This window comes from Coloeus monedula, assembly GCF_965178545.1.
Source record: "Coloeus monedula genome assembly, chromosome: 1".
NCBI classification, from domain to species: Eukaryota; Metazoa; Chordata; class Aves; order Passeriformes; family Corvidae; genus Coloeus; species Coloeus monedula.
The window spans coordinates 17,528,975-17,549,784 of NC_138781.1; the positions used below are offsets into that span (position 1 = coordinate 17,528,975).

A 20,810-nucleotide genomic window follows, 5' to 3' on the forward strand; every position below is an offset into this window, starting at 1 on the left:
ATGATTTTTCTGCATCTATGTTCTACATGGGGAAGCCGAGGCAACTCCTATGCTAAGATCTTTCTTTAGGCAAAAAAACCCTCAGAGGATCTGCCTCAGACTGCTGTATCAGTAGAACAGGTTACAAAACAAACTGACAAAATTAATGGTAACAAATCACCCAGACCAGATGGTATTTGCCCTGGAGTTCTATAGCAACTTGAGGCTGAAACAGCTGAACTACTAACACTAAGCATCAAACTTCTTGATTAAAATTGCTTTGGCACCAGATCAGTGGAAAGTGTCATAAATGATACAAATACATTTTTTAAATGGTATGGGGATATCCAGGGAACTGGTGAGACTGACACTTAGACTGGTAATGGACAGATATCAAAATAAAGAATAAAGAATCAATAAACAACAGATAAATATGCTGTGTTAGGTAGGAATTAACATGGTTTGTGTAAAATGAAGGTAAGTCTCACAAATCCACGAAGAAACAATGGAAGTTTGGGGACAAAGTATAGCCCAAAAGGCTTTCAGCAAGGTGTTTGAGGAAAAGCTTTCAAGAATGCAAAGTTGCCATGGGATGAGAGAGGAAATTCTCTCATGGATAAAGCAGTGAAGTAAAGATAAGGGATCAATGAACAGCTAACTCAATGAATGTACTTTCCTGGTGGTTTCCACAGGGATCACTGCTAGGGCTTTTCAACATACTATAAATAATTTGGAAAAGAGGATGAATAATATAACAAAAAAAAAAAAATCTCAAAAGGCTATCATATTATTCAGGGAAATGCAAATGAAAGGTGGCTGCAGAGGACTGCAGATGGACCATCTGATACTAACTGACCAGGAAAACACCAAAGATTAAATTAACTCCTAATATATGTAACGTGTGCTCATGAGGAGAAATAAAACCAAAATCAACCCTACCTAAAACCAATAACCTCCCAAAACCCTAAGGTTTTATACACAGTGATGATCTGATAATCATCCATTGTGAGTGAGATGTCAGATTTTTAATGTAAAGCTCCTGTGGAACATGAGGACAGGGAGGTCACACCATGCATGAGGTCACAGTGTGCCTGCATCCAACAAAACTGTTGTAGGGCTCTCCTATATCTCCTCATCCCCCTCTCACAGTTGTACACCAGAGTTAGAAAGGGCATAGAGAAAGGCAACAGGATGATGAAATGTATGGAAAGGCTTCTAGAAGAAGGTTAACTAAGCAGACTAAGACTTCTCAGGCTGGAAAAGGCATGAGTGGGGGAAAGGGGAGTAGAAAGGGAGTGGGGGAGTGTCTGTAATGTAATGACTAGTGTGGTGAGGGTGAATATTCTGCTGTGCATCATTTATGAGTTTGGGGATTGACTGACAGATGAAAGATACAAAACCAAAAGAGAGTCTTCTGATATCCTTTCCCAAGTATCTGCTACTAGTAGTTCTCCAAGATTGCTAAGTGCAGTTTTGTTTTCATGGAGCATGTTTATTATTATGAAAAATCTGCTACTTTTTCTAACAAAGTATAAATTGTAACTTACTGTGAATCGTATCCAATTAAACAGATTGGATGTGGCTATAATTTATATACTGTGCTTATAAACCCCTTCTATTAAAGTGCTTAAAATCTACAACATAGAGTGGTCACACCTCTAAGATGCTTGTTATGACACAATTACTTCATTAGTCAATGTGTCATAGCATTGTAATTTGTCCTTGGCCTGGTAAATCTTAAATCTAGTATCTACAAGTGCTATATATAACATCTCTATTGTTGAGTCAAAAGACTAGATAGAAAAACCTACACATTCAATTCTGAGTGTGTATTTCACTGTTAAAAGAGTACATAAACACTGTGTTTAACAGATTTCATTAGGTATCTCTGAACTGTAATCCTGCTACAGTTGTGACACACATGGGTACATTTCTGTAGGCACCATTATGAATCTGTTGAGCAAGCTTTCTGCTAAACAGAAAGCTTGCTCTGAAATGTACACCAATATTTCTGTTGTTTACAACATGGAACTCCCAATATGCTTATTTCCTTATTTCACAGAATCACAGAATGGGTAAGGTTGGAAGGCACCACAGTGGGTCATCTGGTCCAACCTCCATGTTCAAGCAATAATTTTCAGTTGCAGAAAGGACTTTTTAAGATAACATTTACCGCCTCAGAGTAGTAAATGCACTTTTGTAAGTATTGCAGTAATCCTTAGGCTCCATTGTCTCACATGAAGACAGTCTACTGAATTAGGAAAGATCAAGAGTGTGACAGTTGAAATCCTAAAAAATGGCAATTTTTGTGCCCGGTGGCTTTGCATTCGTTTGTACATCTGCAGTGGGATCCGTTTAGTTGTAAATGCCTATACAGAATATTAACCTTTTTCTCAATACAGTGACATTTGATGTGTAATTTTGTGCTGTATGCTCTCTACTATTAACAGCCATCAGCTGCTGAAATTATTGTTGTCAGATGTGCTTTTCTTTCAGGCTCTGACCCTGCAAATGAGCAAATACATGACAAAGAATCTCATTGGACACAACTGATGAAAAATAAATGTTTGTTTCTAGTATGTCTCTAAAAGGGGTAACCTAACATTTGAATGATTTACATTTTCCTATAGCTTTAACAAATGCAGTTGCACAGAAGTAGCAGAAACTCTGTGAAAGGAAAAATTCCAAAACCTGATAAAACAGAACCATATTGCAATCCGAGTCATATCCTTAATGAGCAGCTGTAACAGCAAATGCCACTGGCACTTGACCTCACTCTGTATCCATTTAATGAGGCAATGCCATAAACAGCCATCACACAAATTGTTCTTTCCACAGAGAACAGACAACCTAGGAACTTGGCAATGAGGTACACAGGAATAAAGAGAGGAACAGGAAGGTCATTGCTTAGGATTACAAACCAGCTGAGAGGATTACCTACACTAGCATGGACTGTTACTGCACGTTCATCCTTTCTTCACAGTACTCTCCCCTAGTAACATCCAACCTTGCCATTACAGATGCACCTTTTTAATTACAAAAAGTATTAATCAGACAACATATTGATCAGCAGGAAGAATTTACTGTCTTCAGCTGTCAATAACTGTACTCTATGCCTCTTCAGTCACAATTTCCAACAACAAACTGACTAGAATTTTTTTCTCCATTATGGAGCAACTCTTCAGGTGTGAAAGAAATGCAGTGATGAGAAATAATTAGTTACATAACATCTTACAAATGCGAGTGTCAGAATAAGTTAAATTGTTTATTAATTTCAGCTTTATCTTGCCTCCTCCTGACTCTAAACACGGACTAAACCAAACAACTTGATCCCACCAGTCCTGGTGGGCCGAAGTTCTGGGGAAAAAACCCCAGAATCTTCCAAAAGGCCTTTACACAACAACAACAACAAAAAATACAGTTAAGTGGCTGGAAATCTCAGTGAGTACGTTTTAGACAAGGATTGGCATTACTGACTGTAATTAAAGTCCAGTGCTCTATTAGAGCTTCCCCTACCTTTCCCATGCACTAGCCAAAGCACTTACTATTGAAATCTGATTTTCGTACTTAAAGCCAAACTCATTACCTTCCTTTGCATCCCTTTGTTCTTGAGGAAATTCCTCCCTCCCTCCCTAAAGCAAAATACATAAGGCTGAAGGGGAGAACTAGGGTAGGGGGAGGCTTCCAGAATACAGGGGTGGGCACAGTCCTTACAGTCATCTGTCCCTTTACAGGGGACTTGTGAAGAGGTTGAAACTCTTGGTACTGGTGGGACTTACCCAGTGTGGAGAAGGACTCCCAGCCAGGACCAGTGAGTTGAATACGAAAAGATACAGGTTTATAGCCAGTGTGATACACATCAAGGAAACATAGCTAATACAGCATACACAGATGCAGTCCACCTGAAGACAGTGGTAGAAGTGTCTATTTCATGGAAGAAAAAGACAGGCAAAAGCAATAAATTTGAAGAGGTTTCTCAACCCACCATAACTTCTTTACAATCTTTTCTTCCTCGTTGAGGTATTTCTGCCTTTCTTGTTCCACCAGGTTGCGCTGTCGCTGCACAGGATCTTCAAGCCTCTTCACTGTTTCAATCACTTTGCCATTGATTTCTAGCTCTGCTTTCTTCACCATTGCCCTCAGCATCTCCTGGTTCTGCAGCTGTTGCACAAAAGAAATCAACTTCAATTTTTCCTGCCTGACTGACATCCCTGGCAACAGAATACATTGCAGAGCTCAGAAGGTTGGGATGAATACCACCCTACAGTGAGTGAGTGTTTTTACCTTCTTTCCCTCTTTAGCTGTACCTATAAACATTACTCCATGTATATATACAGCTTCCAGTTTCAAACTGATAAGCCAAAGATGTTGGGATCAGTACATCACCTTCAATGTATAACTTCTGCAAGGATCGTGGCCCCTTTATTCTGCTTGGTTCAACTTGAATCAAGAATTAATTACGCCTCATGAGAATGCCGGATGCTTGACTTCCACTTTGCATGTATCGTGCAAGCTTATGCATCTCACTGCCCATACGTGCCTAGTGGATAATCCCACACATTAATGTCATGGCTGGAATGCACTGCTGTTTTCAGAATGGAAATTTTCAGTCTCTCAAGTGGCAGAGGAAGGACTGTAACATGTGGTGTAATTTGGTCTATAGAGGCATACAGCTCATCTGCAATACATAAAACCTCCTTCTACCCACCAGAAACTCCCCCCTTTATAATATGGTAGTTTTCTGAGAGCTGCAAGTCACACCTTCTTTCTTGTCTTAACTTGATGTTAAGTAACTAAAGCATTAATTGTGTTGCTGATACTAAGCTCACAGAGCAAAACACAGGTATGAAGGCAAACCAGGCTGTACTCTTCCGTGGGTAGCCCTGGAGCAGACCCACGCTCACACAAACCAAACCTGTTTAAGTCTGTTACGTAAATCACAAGATTCAAAGTGGTAAGCAGGACTCCACCTAGTCACAGTTTTAGGATACAGGCAACATAAACACAACTCTGTTAGACCAGAAGCTATCTCATACTGTAAAATTTTAATAAGCACCTGTGTTAATTGGGGGACAAAATTCCCATCTTAAAACTAGCACTTGAACTGTCATCTGTCTTGTAAACATCCAGGCTTAACAGCCAAACCACATTTAAAACACAAAATAAACCCATGACCTAATAGGAAGAATCACAAAAATGGGTTACCTACAAGACAGTATAATGTAGCAAGATATCTTTAAAATTGATTTACGAAAATTCATGAGAATCAACAACAAAAAAGTCCTTTGCTGAGACAATTCTTTCCAACCAGTATGGGCATGACAGAAACAAACTCAGCTCCCCACTCCTGACTCTTCAGTCCCTGTGCCTGACTCTCTTCTCCAGCTACACAACTGCAATGAGGGGGAGAGTAACACCTCACTGCAAATGTGTGTGTGTGTGTGTGTGTCTGTGAAAAGCCGTGACAAGCAGGAAGTGTTAGCTCAAAACTCAGCTGAAGAGAAGTGTTAGGAGCTAGTGAAAAAATGAAGCTGAAAAACATTTCAACACCACAGAAATATATAAATAATATCTGGATTATTTTGAAGACAGTGCATGTGTGTATTTTTCACCATTATGGAATTAATGTTCGGATTTGATAAATTAAAATCTCTTACTGCAAGGCCAGCACAACTATCTGAGATACACACCTCTTTCATCATGTCATATTTTCAAGTAGGAAAACCTAAATGAATGAATAAATGAGTGAATGAGCATGTAACACTTCAGTCATACAACTTATTCACAGCTCTTTAAAACGTGGGGAAATTTGACACATGGAAGTGAGTTAGGATATGTTAAACAACTGATCCGAGGTCAGTGAGAAGGTCAGTAACAGAGTTAGACCTAAGTCTTAGGTGTCCAGAATTTAAGTCCTTGATGTTCCTCAGCTGGTAACAGGGACTTCCACTAATAGCAAAACTGAGTATGTGTGAGTGTGTGTGGTTGTGAAATGGCAGGCACAGGTTTTTTCCTATTATGGAGGTATGTAGGGGATCTATATTTGTTGTGGTGATGTGTACAGCGAAGGTGCTTGTCACCTCCATTTATGAAGTCCTTGAACAATACCAGGAAGTTTCAGTCATAAAAGTTCATCTATTTCTGATAATGAGAATAGGGAATAAAAATGTAACACAGCAAGATTTCAAAAAAAGCTTGTATGTTGAGGACTCCCAAACCTCAGTGTTTGGAGTGAGCTCTTGAAATCTGGGAAATGACTCATGTTGGTATCAAAGAAATGGTTTTGGTATTTCTATGAAAATTCACGCAATACTTGCCTAGTTATGGAAAACCTGGGTTTGTTCATGCTTGGGGAATAGGGACACAAGGTGAGAAGGAAGATGTACATATGGGTTCAGAGAGATAAAAGAAAACTGTGGGAGAGGAGCAATTGTGGCAGTCAGAAGACAAAGGACAGCATGAGACAGAGCAGGAGCACAGGAGAAGAGCTGTGGCTGAAAAGGAGAAGGCAGTCTCTGGCCATTACATTCACCTCCATGTTCTGGAACTGAACTTGATTCTTACCTTTCTTCTGCCAGCAGTATCAGATATGAGACTCCCTGGCTAAGTGCACACTCCACTTGCCCCTCTGACCACCTCTGTTGGTTACTCCACCACCTCAAGCAGAAGATGTTTTATGGATCTGCCACAGTTATTCTGGTTCCACACAGTAGAACCTTTTGTACTATAAGCTTACTTGAAAACAAGCCAAATAAACAATCTTAGACATTCATACTTGAAAAGAAACTTTCTTAAAACAGTACTGAAGTTCCAAAGGCAAGCACCCAAAAGTAAGGAAAAGCAATGCAGGCTTTCCTGTCACCACCAAATGGCAATTTCTTGCTAATTAGAATCAAACAGAAACAAATTTAACATGCTTTTTTAGAATTCCAGCATCCTCTCATACATTCTTTACCCTTGGCTCTCACTTCCAGCCTCACTAATGTCTCCAGATACCTTCCTTGTCCCTCTTCTTCATCTAGTGTTCCAGCCATTATTCATGACTGCTCTCAAACAAGTACCCCAGCTCTGCCTCTGGCACTCACTTCAAGAATAATCTGATAACTAGTTCAGTTCACTTTGAACCAATTATTATCTATGAGACAGGTAACTAAAAAACCAAGTATTAGCTCACAACCCTGTTCCTCATTAGGAGAGAAGCATGACCTGCCCAGTGGGAGCCTCCCAGGCCCTTCTAGGAGAGGCTTCTGGGCCATCCACCTCCCCATGAACTACAGAGCCCAGCCACAAACAGGACCTAGCTCCCTGCAGCTCAAGACCTCTGTAGAATCTAAGTACCTAGTTCCTGAAGTTACCATACACTGATTAAAGGTAGTGTCTCCAGTTCTATAATGCAGCTCAAAATGTATTAGAATTTCTAATTCAAAGTTACACTTGCGAGACTGAGTATCATATACCATTTATGACAGTGTTGTTATTACATTTTCTGTCCTTTCTGCAGCACTCATTTCCCTGCAAACAGTGCACTGAGTGAAGGAAAAGCATGCATGCATACATGTTCCTAATGGTGAACATTTATCATATCTAACTGTGTTCCCTTAAAATGAGTTCAATTAAAGAAAAGAAGGAAAAGACAAAAAAATCCAGTGTACATATAATGGCTAATGATATATACCATGTACATGTACTCTAAGGCTTGGTTCAAACCTGCTACTAAGAGTTCTCATTATCTGGGAGCACAGAATGAACAACTAAACTCATGGGCTCAATTCTTATCAGCAGCACATCCATCCAGGACAAAGGTTGGGTTACAGCCTATCTCTGGCAGTGAGGAAAACTCCACAGCCCCATGAAACTAGTCTGTCCTGAATGTCTCTGAAAATCAGAGCACTTAGAACATGCAAGTATAGTAGCAAGAAGTGTATACAGCCCCTAGCAACAGCCATGAGGGAAATGTTTGTGTGCTAAGAAACTCTGTTCAAAACCCAGCCACAGACTAAGTCTCGACTTTTTGGTGGCATCTTGTAACATATGTTTATCTGGTGTATGAATCAATACATCTGGATCCACTGCTGCTGGATATGGTTTAAAAAGAAGATTTTGCCAGCACAAACAACAGATACATGAATGAATGGTCTTTTCTATCATGTATTTCTCCGATTCTAGTAAGAAAATTAGTACAAACTTACGGTGGTAATGTCAATTGGAAATTAAACAATAGACATTATTACACACAGTTTTATGTCCTGTTCCTGTTTCTTAGTTATCCTGCCAAATTTTGTGCCTGTGCAATTTTTTTTTTCATTTTTTTGAAGTATTTCTTCCAGTCTGTCACTGTACAAAAAATTTACACAAACAGGAACAAACTGACTGCCAGCCCAGGAAAAACAGTGAAATTGAAAAATATGAAGCACTGTCAAATATAAAATGAAAACAATCTGGGAAACCAGAAAAATACTTTTTCTCTTTTACCCATAATTATTTTTGAAAAAACATAGCACAAAATATTTCATTAAAAATGTGATACTTCAACACTCTTCAGTTTAAAACACTGCCTGTTTCACTTGCTGTCCTACAAACTGTGAGCTCTTTTTCAAAATAATTCAGGAATGCCATGACAGAAACTGTCATGAATGGAATTTATGTGTAACATACCAAAGTTTCCCTTGAGCTACAGGTTCTTCCAACTATCAAAATTTCTCGACTTCCTACTAGCTCAATGCACCAAGTTTGCTATAATTTCTGAATTAAGGGAAGCCAGCCAGAGTTAATGAGCACACTCGGGATATGTCCTTTTTCCTTCTCAAGACTTCCCTGGCAGCATTGATTTGTGCAGATGGTAGAAATTTCTTCGCTCCTGCGTGACAATGTTACGTCTGATCAAAAGCAAGGCTTCTGCCCTGGGCAGGGCCGTGGAGACAAAGCGCAGCTGGGGAAATGCCACCCCCTTGGTGAGCAGTCCTGTGAGAAGGATGCACTCCCTGCCTCCAAGCAGCACTGCGGCCTCCATTCCCGCTTTCCAAGGCCACATGCTGAGCGCAGCTGGGAGCCAGACCGCAGGCATTTGCCAAGAGCTGCATTTGGCACATGGCGTTGAGAAGGACAGAGGGGCTGCAGTGGTTTGCAGCACAAATGTGGAAGAATATGCGCTTATACACAATGTGCCAGGGCAGAGATCCCATGCCAGTGCCTTGAAATTAGATGGGGAACACGATGGCTGGCATGTAAGCAGCACTGCTGAGAACAGCTTTTGAAAGGGACATTTGGAACATACTCATCCTAAACTGAAAATTTAAATACTTGGGAGCTATATCACAGACACAAGTCACCTGACCCAACTCTTTGCTCCAAACACCTTCTGCCATCTCTTCACTCCCAGCAAACAGAGCACAGGACCTTCACAGGTCACAGGATCTTCAGTCAGACACATTTTCCTATACTGATGTTTACCTCACCCTTCTGCTCATTTGCTCTATGACTGGCTCATCTTTCAATTTCCTTTAGATAAGGAGGTGAAGGTAAAACACGCTCTGAATTCTGATTTATATTATCATTATTTTGTTCTAAAATTCATCAGCAAATCAAATGTGATTGACATAGTACCATTCAAAATCACCCTGGCTGTAAAAGCAGTAGCTGCAGCTCTAAGATACCAAGTCACTTTCTGGGCAAGGAGGACTGGCAAAGTATTGAAACTTCCCCTGCTGCCCACTTTGTCGTACAAGAAAGTGCTCTGCCTTCTTTTCCATCTTCTGAGATGATACACAGTGCTCTTCAGTTTCCAATTAAGTGAAGGGCTGAAGACCTGTACAGCTGCATATGCTTATTTTCACAGTGTCTGAGATGAACAGCATATATTTATATTTGCAGCATGACTGTATGTGCCAACATGCTGTTTTTGTTAACTCTTCATTGGTTGTATTGTTTCTTGAAGGTTTTGAGGTGTTGATGTGCATTAGGAAGGTATGGATAAAATGTGAATGTAAGTAGGCCACAACAAACCTTTGCAGCAACATTTGAAACACCTTTTTTTCTTACTGTTCAAGCTGGCTATTTGTCTAGATTCTGTAAATACAGGACAGGATGCATATCTACTGATCCTCAGCTACATTTGGGTTTCCTGACATCAAAGTTGTTTATTCAGGGACTTAAAATCTGTCTCAACTGTAAACAGTATGGAGCAGGAACATGGTTCTTTTGACATGTTTATACAGCACATAGCATAGCAGGGTCCAAACTGTAATCACAGACTTGGTATTATTATAATAGAAATAGTGCTGTAATGTCTAGAGTCATCCAAAAAAAGCTAGAAATGAATTTTTTTCTCAATATCTGAGCAGCAGTAGTTTAACTGAGCTAATTTTCACGCCTCGAGGACTATGCAAGCTTTTGTATCCGTAGTACTCGGGTCTGCCCTTTGCTAGAACTCTGCTACTGAGACTCACTTGTACAAAAGCTAAAAGAGAGAAAATGAGAGAGAGGGAGGGAGGGAGTAAGGAGGCATTTGCTGACAACCCACCTTTTTTCCCAGCATCATCCAGATAATCATACCTGTAGCTGCTTCATCTGATGCAGCTGCAGCCGCAGATCCGACACGTTGCGTTTCATATCATGCAGGCTGACTTGCATTGCTGGGGCTCCAGCAGGATGGTGGATCACAGCTGACTCCACAGTTGCCAGTGCATTCTTCCCCCCAGATATGCTGGCAGCACCTGCAATATGCAGCAGTACAGGTTGAGCTCACAGCAGAGAAGGTGCAAACATGATCCTTCCTCTGCCCACTGAATCCACACGTATTTCACCCAGATGGATGAGAAAAGAAAATGACAGATGCCAATGCGCAGACTTATCAGGGGACTGGCACCTCCTTATCCAATATATTTTGAGGGAAGCCTGCACAGTATCAGTGTATTTGTGCTGGAACTTCAGTTCTATCAGAGCCCTGCATTACCCCAGGACTGCTTTCTACCACATGTAGTGGAGATGGGATAATAAGTTATAACTGCTGATTACACAAAACAGCAGCAAATCAAATTGGTTCTGAAAGTAACTTCAGGACTGTCCTCCCAGGAGATGTCTGAGACCAAGTTGATGCAAATTCATTCATAGGACTCCTGAACTGCACATTTGTTGACTAATCATCACAGGAGAGGGATTCAGCCAAGCTGCCAAATATGGAGAAAAGATTTCTATAGAGAATCTTGCTTCACTGCTTAAAGGACAACTGCATTATTTCTAGCAGGTATCTCCAGCAGCAACCATATATAACCAGAAAAATGGAATGATGGTGTGGCAGAGGCTCTCCAGCCATGTTGCATCGACCCCACTCCCTTTTAGTCTGCCAGAAAGGAATACAGCATAACAAAAGGAAATGAGCCAAACCACACTGAAAATAATGATCATTGTCCTCACAAAACTTTCTTTGTTGAAGAATGCTTTTCCTCTACACAGCAACAATGCCAAGCTTGTTCTTTCCAGCCCCAAGTACCTGGGAAGAAGCTATGTTTAGAGAGAACAAGCAAATTCCAGCTCATCAGCTAATAGAAATGTCAGCTCCTTATCACAATTTGCTCTTGCACACCCATATTCTTCAATTTTTTTTCTAATGTGTCCCTTCCCCCCTTATTCCCCCAGCAGACAAAATGACAGACTGTCAGTGCAACAAATTTCATTTTTTAAGTCCAGTACTAGGTAGTCCTGCAAACTCTTCTCATCACACTGCCAAATCCACCTTATGCCTTGATCTCAAATGGCTCAGATGGCTGCTGCTCCCTGAACTATTGAGTTAACAGCCCCTCACTATGAGGAAGACATTGAGGTGCTGGAGCATGTCCAGAGAAGGGCAGCAAAGCTGGTGAAGGGTCTGGAGCACAAGCCTGATGAGGAGCAGCTGAGGGAGCTGGGGGTGTTCAGTCTGGAAAAAAGGAGTCTCAAGGTCCTTACTGCTCTCTACAGCTGCCTGAAAGGCAGTCAGTAGGAGGTTGGAAGGGAATTGGTCTCCTCTTCCAGGTAATAAATGATAGGACAAAAGGAAATGGCCTGAAGTTACACACAGGAAGATTTAATATTAGGAAAAATTTCTTCACCAAAAGGGTTGTCAAGCATTGGAAGAGGCTGCCCAGGGAAGTGGTTGAGTCACCATCCCTGAAGGTATTTAAAAGATGTGTAGATGTGGCGCTTATGGACCTGGCTTAGTTGTGGGCTTGGCAGTGTTAGGTTAATGGCTGGACTGGTTGATCTGGAAGGTCTTTTCCAAACTAAGTAATTCCATGATTCTATTCTATGGTTAGGTCATTCCCTACTTCAATGTCTTTCTTCTCTATGATTAAAAAAAAACAAACTGAGGAAACAGAAAATAGCTCATCAATGGATCTGCACAGGGATTTTGGTCATCATTTGTTACCACAGGCACACATTCTATCAAGTTTAATGAAATCAAACAAAAACCAGTGTTGTGAGCTTTGCCTGCTGAAGTCAAATTTTCAGTGCACTAAAGTGCATTACACATCTTCTGACTGGAATGAGTATGACTCCAAGACTGGGAAGTTCTCTCCCCATGCTCTCATCCCTCGTAGTCTTTTCAACCATTCCTCCAAACGTGCCTGAGTAAGAACAGCTCAGCATAACAACACACTGTTATTCCTTTTCCAACAGGTGTGGATACCTCAAATACAGCTTTTACAAAATTCATCTGGGGGAAGCATTCTGAAAGCATGGAAATTACACTGGCCTATTCTTATTTTAAAAAAAGGTTTTTAAGAATCATGTTTGTTACTTCACCTTCATTCGCAATCCAGGCCCCTCTGGCTGGATCCATGCTACATACAGTGTGCCATGCCATGGGCTTCTGGAGACGTGCTCTTCTAGCTTGGTACAGGCTGTTGTAATGCTATACCCTCCCTGAACGTACTCCAGCTAGATCTGCTTGGTGCTTCAAACAACAGCACTTGTCATTACACTGCAGAGCAAGCTGCTGCACATCTTTGCTATACTCCAGTATGATTCAATGCTCTCTTGACTTTCAAAGAGCTCCTTAACAGAAAGCAACACTCAAGAAATAAACAGTCCTTGTTTTCTGCCACTATGTACCCACTCCATGCTTCAGTCTAATATATGCTAATACTTATCTGTCTATATGTACACTGCAGTTTCTCCTACAGTCAAGCATCTATTTCCCTCCCACATGCACTATTTTTTGCCTTTTTTTTTTTTAAGAAAATGGTATTTAGTTCATAAACCTTACAGACAGAAACCACCAGAGAGTCTGAAAAATGTGGATAAGCCTCCAAGAGTTCTGATCCCTAGCCACAAATCTGGACTATTTTTGAAAGCACATCTACCTTTCTGCTGTTCTTTGCCTCTAGCAAAAGCTCCAAAACCTCAGCCCCCCCGACCCTGTGAAGAGGCAGCCAAGGCATGAATCAGACCCCACCAGTCCCTCCCCCCATGCTGGACCCCAGTCAATTCACATATTTTCTCAGGAAGGGGTGCCTGCTTTCCTTTTAGTGTAGATTGCCTGTGATCTGCTTCTGTAAGCAATAAATGTCTCCAACTCCCTACAAAGCAGCTTTCCTCCTCCACTGCTGCCTCAGCCACCTCTTTTCGCCATTAGGTGTTCTTGGCTGCCACCGTGTCCCTGCTGCAGGGTGTGCTCAGAGCCTGTGAAACATGCACTGGGACTGCTAACTCCAGGGGGTGTGAAACACAAGACACCGAGTGAGCAATAATGATCAGCAGCTGATTTCTCAGATACACATATTTTCATCAAGAAAGAATAAAAAGGCAGCTGAATGAGGGGCTGTTTCATCTAGGGAGTGTAGCTCACTTTTGGAAATAGTCCCAGGCTATAGCTTTGCGATTAGATGTGAGGCCAGATGGATTAAAGGGAAAGAAACAGCACTGGCTCTTCGGTTTTTAAATAAACCCCTTCTTGAGCTAGGTAAGGGAAATTCAACCTTCCACCATAATTTCCTAATACTCTGGACAAACAAAAAAAAGTTAACTTTTTTTACAAAGGCTAATGAACTAAGCTGCCATTTTAGAGCACAGAGAGAACTGATGTGCAGAAAGAGGAAAGGTTTGCTGTGTGCTCAGGGGGTAAGGAACATGACTTCTACTCCCTGACACTTGACTTTTGCTATGCTTGTAAAGACACTGCTCTCCTTCTATTTTCCAGTTGGTTTTTTTTTTTTTTTCTAAAATGCTAAGATTTTATTTTGAAGCAGGTTGGGACAAAAGGCCATCAGAAGACAACTAGCAATGTTTCTTCACAATTACTAATCTTATTAAAGAGCCACAATATTTTCAAGCATTATTTGGGAAGACGTGACAGTAAATAGATGGTACTAAATCACTCTTAAGAGAGTAAAATATTCTATATATACATTAGGGTGCCACTTCACCTCATTGATCCAGAATGAATTCAGGATCATATTTTATCTGCAAATGATGACAGAGTTCTAAGATTACCATGATCTGTCCTTGAATCTGAGATAAGCAAGCAGATATGGACAGTGATTTAATTCACAGGTCATCACAGCAAGAGTCATGCATGTGAAAAAGGCACACAGATATGCACAGACAAGAAGACAGTTCACAAAGAGCAAGGAATCAAATCTGAGCCCTATGTTTGTAATACTTCTCCCTGCTGCCATCTTCCTCTTGTTTTGTATTGGTGGTGTCAGCGCAGAAAGTTGTACTCCCTGATCCCCTTCTCAGGGAATACTGAAATGTCCTCCTTCCTCTTCTAACAAGGCAGCAACTAGGAAAAAGTTACTGCTTTTTCTGCTAATCCATGAAACAACTGATCCCAATTTAATAAATTAATCCAGGATTTAGTCTATCCATCAATCTCCAGATGATGGACAAAAATATGACAGAAAAGAGAGTATGTGAGTATTTCTCAGAATATTTGTTAGTAATCTCACGAGGACTCTTACTAGTATGGTTTGGTTTTAGAATTACATATTGTTTCTAAGTGAAGAGTTCCTTGATGCCGTTTGCATTTCAGGAACTGAAGATCTTTATAAGGGTTCAGTCATGGCATTTCTCCTAACATTAGCAGAAGAGATATAGCCAGTCTGTGGAGGGTTACTGCTCTTTGAACCCATCCCCCATGAAAGAACTGAGCCTAAAGCAATAAAAGATGCAGACAAGCATTGTCATTACAGACTCATTTTCCTCAGTGAAAAAGCTGGGTTTCTTCAGGGTTCTTAACATTTGGGGCTAAAGAAGCCACTGCTTTCTACAGCCTGGCAAAGCAAAAGCATGTTAAAAACAACAATTTGGTTCATATGACATACCAGAGTATTCACAATCTAGCTATATAGAGCTATCTAGGGTTTAGAAATTTTGGGTTCTTTCCCATCCCAAGGGATGTAGTTCTCTATTTTCTGCATGAAAGTGTCCTATCATTGGAACACATACTATATAATACAATGGTGGTTCAACATTGATGAGGCAGTATTATCTTGCACAGATGTTTTATTTTTTAAAATGGGAAGCAATTCACATTTTTGCTTATCAGAGCTCTAGAAAGGACTGTTCAATCAACATTTTATACCACTTTTTCTTTCAAATAGTCTTTGAAATTGCTAAAACTGGTATCTCAGTGCACAGTTGTCAAATGGAATTGTAAAGTAAGAGAGTCGACTGCCTAAATGGCTATACTCAATAAAGATGGGGGTGAACTGAAGAACAAAACACTGGTCAGCAGAAGTGTCCAGCTCCTGCCGGCATGTTTGAACCCGAGCAGATTCACAAAAAAGGAGGAACATACTGTAGCATATTCTGGCAGATCTCCTAATTTTCAAGTAAGCTGGACTGCACTGACTTACTGGACCATGTCCTGAGCAATTCTAGGTGCAAAAGCAAAATATTCCATTATAAAAGACTATTCTTTTATACGGCAGTCTTCAATAATAGCTGTTGTGGGTTACAATACTGTAGTATACTGGGGTCATCACACCTTGTTTTCCTTACCTGCTACAATTTAATTTTGTGGCTGAGTCATGTTGGAAGGACAGGATATAGGGATGCAGGTGCTGGAGTTACAACTATACTTTATAGCACTGATAGGGATCCTTGCAGCTGCTGGCTGCATGGCTGTTCCAACTGTCCTATCCCCTTCTCCCAAGTGATGAGAAAGGCATTTATAGCACAAGCTGAATGCTGGAATCCTTACTCATATGCTGGACAGGCACATGGCCATGTGACAAAGCCAATCTCTCTGTCAGTAAGCGACAGATGATGATCTGGCCTTCGACAGTAATTACACTCCCCACCCTCCATCTCTCCCACCATGCTTGCACATGCAGCTGTTAGATGTAATGTTGTAATTTCAGGGATGTGTCAGTCATATGATAACACAAGCAAGGAGTACTTGGGAACAACAGTGTCAGGAAATGGCTGCTGGTCAGATGAACCATGCTATTCTGGTGAGCTGGGCATGACTTCCCAGGGAAGCCCCGCCTTTGCTTTACATAAGGTTGTTTTCCCAAAGAATGTTTTTCCACTTCTCGTTTAAGTGAGAGCACATTCACATGTGCACACACAAATCACTACATAATTTAGGTTTTAAGGGACTTCTGGAAGTCCAAACTCCCACTCAAAATAGGGCCCACTTAGATCAGGTCCTCCAACTCAGTGCCCCCCACCAACTATTTGTCTGAACTGGTACCATCACAGGGAAAGCAGAGAGGCTGCTGTTTGCAATACACTACAAAGAGCAACACAAGGCACTGTATGTGCTGGTTGTGAGGGTTTCATAAGTGCTTTATATGAGGGGAAGCCTGTGCAAGTGGGAAATGCCATAAATTCTCAGTCTATAATGACACTGCAATAGGGAAGAATCTTAAGACCATTTTGCAGCTGTTTTGAATAACGACAGACTTTTCATCATATTGTCTGCAACTGAAAAATTACAACTTATTTCTTCAAAGCTTTAAGTATTCCTCTCCCCATCCAGAGGCCAGCAGGAAGGGAAGAGTTGGAACAGCACCAGAGAGTGACTTGGGAGCAAAGCTTCAGTACCAAGACTTTAACTTTTTCTCTCTTCCATGTGGTTGATCGATTCCAGGTCTAGTTTGGTTTCTGTGGATTAGGAGGACACACTGCAATTCCAGACAAACAGGAATCCTGAATGTGAGCTAATGGCCCCAACAGAAAGGCTAGTTAGGAGCATAATAGGTTTGCTAATAAATGTATGTGGTTTACTACCTGCCGGAGCACAGACCTCCCTGTGGGAACAGCACTACCAGGAAGGAGGGAACTGCCTTTATTTGCATTCAGTACATGACAAAGGTGAAGAGGAGGCATATAAGCACACGCATACCCTGCGGACTTCTCCAGCAGCAGCCCATACACAAAGAGCTTCAACCACACAGAGATCTTCTTTCACAACAGGCCTTAACTCAATCTTTTACACACTTAACAGCTCTCCAAGTGGGATGCTAAAACGAGACAGGCTCCTACTGGCTTCATAATTGCTGCTTGCTCAGAGCAGTTTAGGTGCACGCTAATAATTAGTAACACATCCACGTGGCTTAATTAGGGAAAGTGCTGTCTTGCTGACTGCTAAATTTCTCCGTGTCATTACATCCATAGTATCCTAGTGACAGAGGGACCTTAGAAAAAGTTCAGGTGACAAGAAAAGCAGTTAAATATTTAGTCTTCTACAGCAATCTGGACAAATCTAGGGTTAATGACAGCTATATATATATGTATGTATATATGCCCTATAGACAGGATGAGTCACTCGGAAATTCACCAGATACAGAGGCTCTGCATCTCATTTAAACCATTCAGCACAGATGTGAAATTCATTCCAAATACCATCTCAACCTGTCAGAAATTCCTTCTTAAACATGTGATCAACTCCCATATCCTGCACTTAGAACTTTAGTTCTGACAGTACAGCTATGGAAATTTAAGTAAATTTGACATTTCCATAAGCTGGGATGTTTGTAATGTTAGAGCTATTCATATAGCTGAATAAGTTGTAAATTAAAAGTGAATTATCTTACCTGCAGTATCAACGCTGCTCTTGCTGGACACAATTTTCAACATCATCTTCTCACTAAGTAATAATAAGAAAAATTGTAATTTTAGTTTACTAGCTATTAAAACTGTAGTGAAGTTTATATTCAACAAATTAAATGGCCTTGTCTAACATACATATTTTTAATTTAAATCACCAGTAATTTGTCAGTTGTTTTTTTTTTTAATCACCTTTTAGTATAAGTTAAGCAAGGAATGGAGTATGAGCAGTAGAAAGCACAGAGATGTAGCTACATTAATTCTTTTTATCACAAAGAAGAGTAATGCAGTTAATCTCCATCTATCATTTGGCATATTCTTCCTCTCTGCCTAGCATTCTCATGGAGATGATAAATTTAAAAATGATTGAGCATTCAGGATTTTTTTTTTTACTATTACATTCAAATATATTTTTGTTGATTGATTACTAAAATCGTTACAGATGAATTCTGTTTTTACCTAGAAGCATCTTTGCTATTACTTGTATTTGGCCCTTTAAAAAGCGCAGACTGAACAAGACCAGTTAAACTGGCAATCTGTTTCTCCATGGCTTGTATCCTCTCTCTGTAAGACAAGAGAACCGTTTGTTAAAGCCAGATATATTTGCTTTCAGACTTGTTTTTCTAGGTGAATGATTACCACAGGATTGGAAAGACACTACAGAGCTTGTGCAAAGGCCCTTGGGTACCAGTTTGCATATACCTTATTGCAGCAGCTTACCACATCTTGGTTTGGACAGCTTTTGCACGGTAACAGACAATTTAAAAAAATCTGCTTAGCTAAAAAGAACAAAACAAACAACCAAATAATAAACTTCTAATGATCTCACAAGACAGGCACCTAAAACAATTTGTTAATGCCTCTTGGAACTAGTGAAAAAAAATTTTCAGCATTACATGCATTTTCTCTTTTACCTACACTGGGCCAATCGTTTTGTCTGTACTTAAGGTTAAAGGATTAAAGACTTTACACTTCTTCTTGTTACTATTTTTACTTTCCTCAAACCCAGGATTTTTGTCTGCAAAGCATTTAATCTGTCCAAACTGACTACTTTCCAGTCCAAATCCTTTGCACCTGACGTCTCAACTGTCTGCTGTGAAAAGGACAGAAATGTGACAGAGAGGCACAGGACATGAAATGCAGACTGTACGCCAACATGATAATAAAACAGATCTTCTTTCATGCAGATATCCCAAGAAATTCCCAAAAAGCAGAAGAAAAGAGATGGAGAACTACAGTAAGTATATTCAGTGTTTTCCATAGGAACCAAAGGTCACTAAACAAGAACAATAACTTTTTTTTGGATGTGAAGGCTAACATTTGTGTGTTTATCTGTTTGCATAAATGCATATATTAGTCAGGTAGCAGGGGACTTCCTCAGTCGTCTCCAAACCAGCCTTTTGCTCACACAGGTGCCTACTTACATGTGCCGGTACGTCAATGACACAGCACAACACAGACACACATCAGTATGGGACCTTCTGAAAAGGCATCCCTCTATTACAGCAGTTAAGTGTGTGGGGAGACATGCAGAAGGAAATTCTAACAGCAGCCTGTGGTTTTGGAAGATGACTGGTAACAAAACTTCTCAAAAAACAAGTGGTTAAGACCAGCAGCAGTGACTGATGAGAGAAGATGGGACAGACAAACTCAGACGCAGACTCAGAGTGCTGCACAGCCCATCCATCACCACTGCAGCATCCTGTGCACATGGGAGCAGCCAGACTGGCCACCCCAGCTGCAGTTGCTGTTTGGTGGCCAAAGCAATAGCATCCATCAATAATAGTCATATAAACTCAAACACAGGTACCAACAGCAGCCAAAAGCAAGCTGACACGATACAAAGCAAGTAACCAGCCCTGCTTGCAGCCAGATGGATTATCCTGGCTAATTATTTCATTCACACTCAGGGAATGTATGAGGTTTCCTGGGATAGCACACAGATACCATAGCAAGGAGAGACTCAGAGACACCCAGAGGTCGAGAAAACAGGGCAGCAAAACAAGTCATGAGATGCTAACAGACAAAGCAGGGAAGAAGAGAGTGCTTAGTCAGTCCCCAGCCAGCAGACATGTTCTTACTGCAATTTAATGCAGTGCATGCTTCTTACTTTTCTGTCTGCATGTTGAAAGGTATTTTGAAGGGTGATGAGAAGACTAGTGAATCTGACTTAATTAATTTCAAACCAAGAACTACGTTATGGAATTTCCACTATTACAAGTTTTAAAATAAGAAACTGGTGCAGGCTACAGTAACATTTGGAACAAAAACAAGTACGAAAACCCAGGGATAAATATACTCTAAAAAATTTTAATGAAGCATTTTTGACACTTAATAATGAAAACATTTTTTTTCCCAGATAATCATCACAAAACCTTCCTGGAACTAAACTCAACTGGAAGTCTATCTGTTTTACCAATCGATAAATAATGATGGTTTTTTCATCCCACATTAGATAATCTGGAAACAATTTTCTGCTTCAAAGGATATTATGGCAACACGGAGCTGATCATGTCCTTTGCCATGAAATCTAGGAAAATATGTTGTTAAGAGTGAGAGGGATGTTCCAAGATAGGAGATGATGAAAAATGAATGAAATACTGGAATCAATTGCACAGAACACATTATTTTTCATATGGTAAAAGCATTAAGAATGTGAAGAATTTACGTGTGCTCTGGAGTTACTCTGTTAGAAACAAGGCAGATTTTTCCTGTAATCATTTCACTGTAATACCCAGACTTGTTATGGCCATTAGCACTAAACATTTCAAAAACAGGTGTCTGAAAGGAGGTGC

General features: G+C 40.5%; 1 protein-coding gene across 17 annotated transcripts in view; it reads right to left on the reverse strand.

The window, feature by feature from the left end:
• Positions 1-20,810, reverse strand: part of KIAA1217 — a 187,368-nt gene that overhangs the window by 32,851 nt on the left and 133,707 nt on the right. For 15 of the 17 annotated variants that reach the window (XR_014226671.1, XR_014226672.1, XM_082287610.1 and 12 more), the window contains 3 exons: positions 18,003-18,055; positions 10,531-10,691; positions 3,965-4,140 (listed from right to left, as the gene is read on the reverse strand). Coding sequence is in view for 15 of the 17 variants with exons in the window: in XM_082287610.1 (XP_082143736.1) it covers positions 3,965-4,140; positions 10,531-10,691; positions 18,003-18,055 (390 nt within the window). In the remaining 2 variants the exon portion in view is untranslated. Of the gene's footprint in view, positions 1-3,964; positions 4,141-10,530; positions 10,692-18,002; positions 18,056-18,474; positions 18,580-20,810 lie in introns of all 17 variants that reach the window. The other 2 variants (XM_082287602.1, XM_082287601.1) reach the window with 1 other exon arrangement.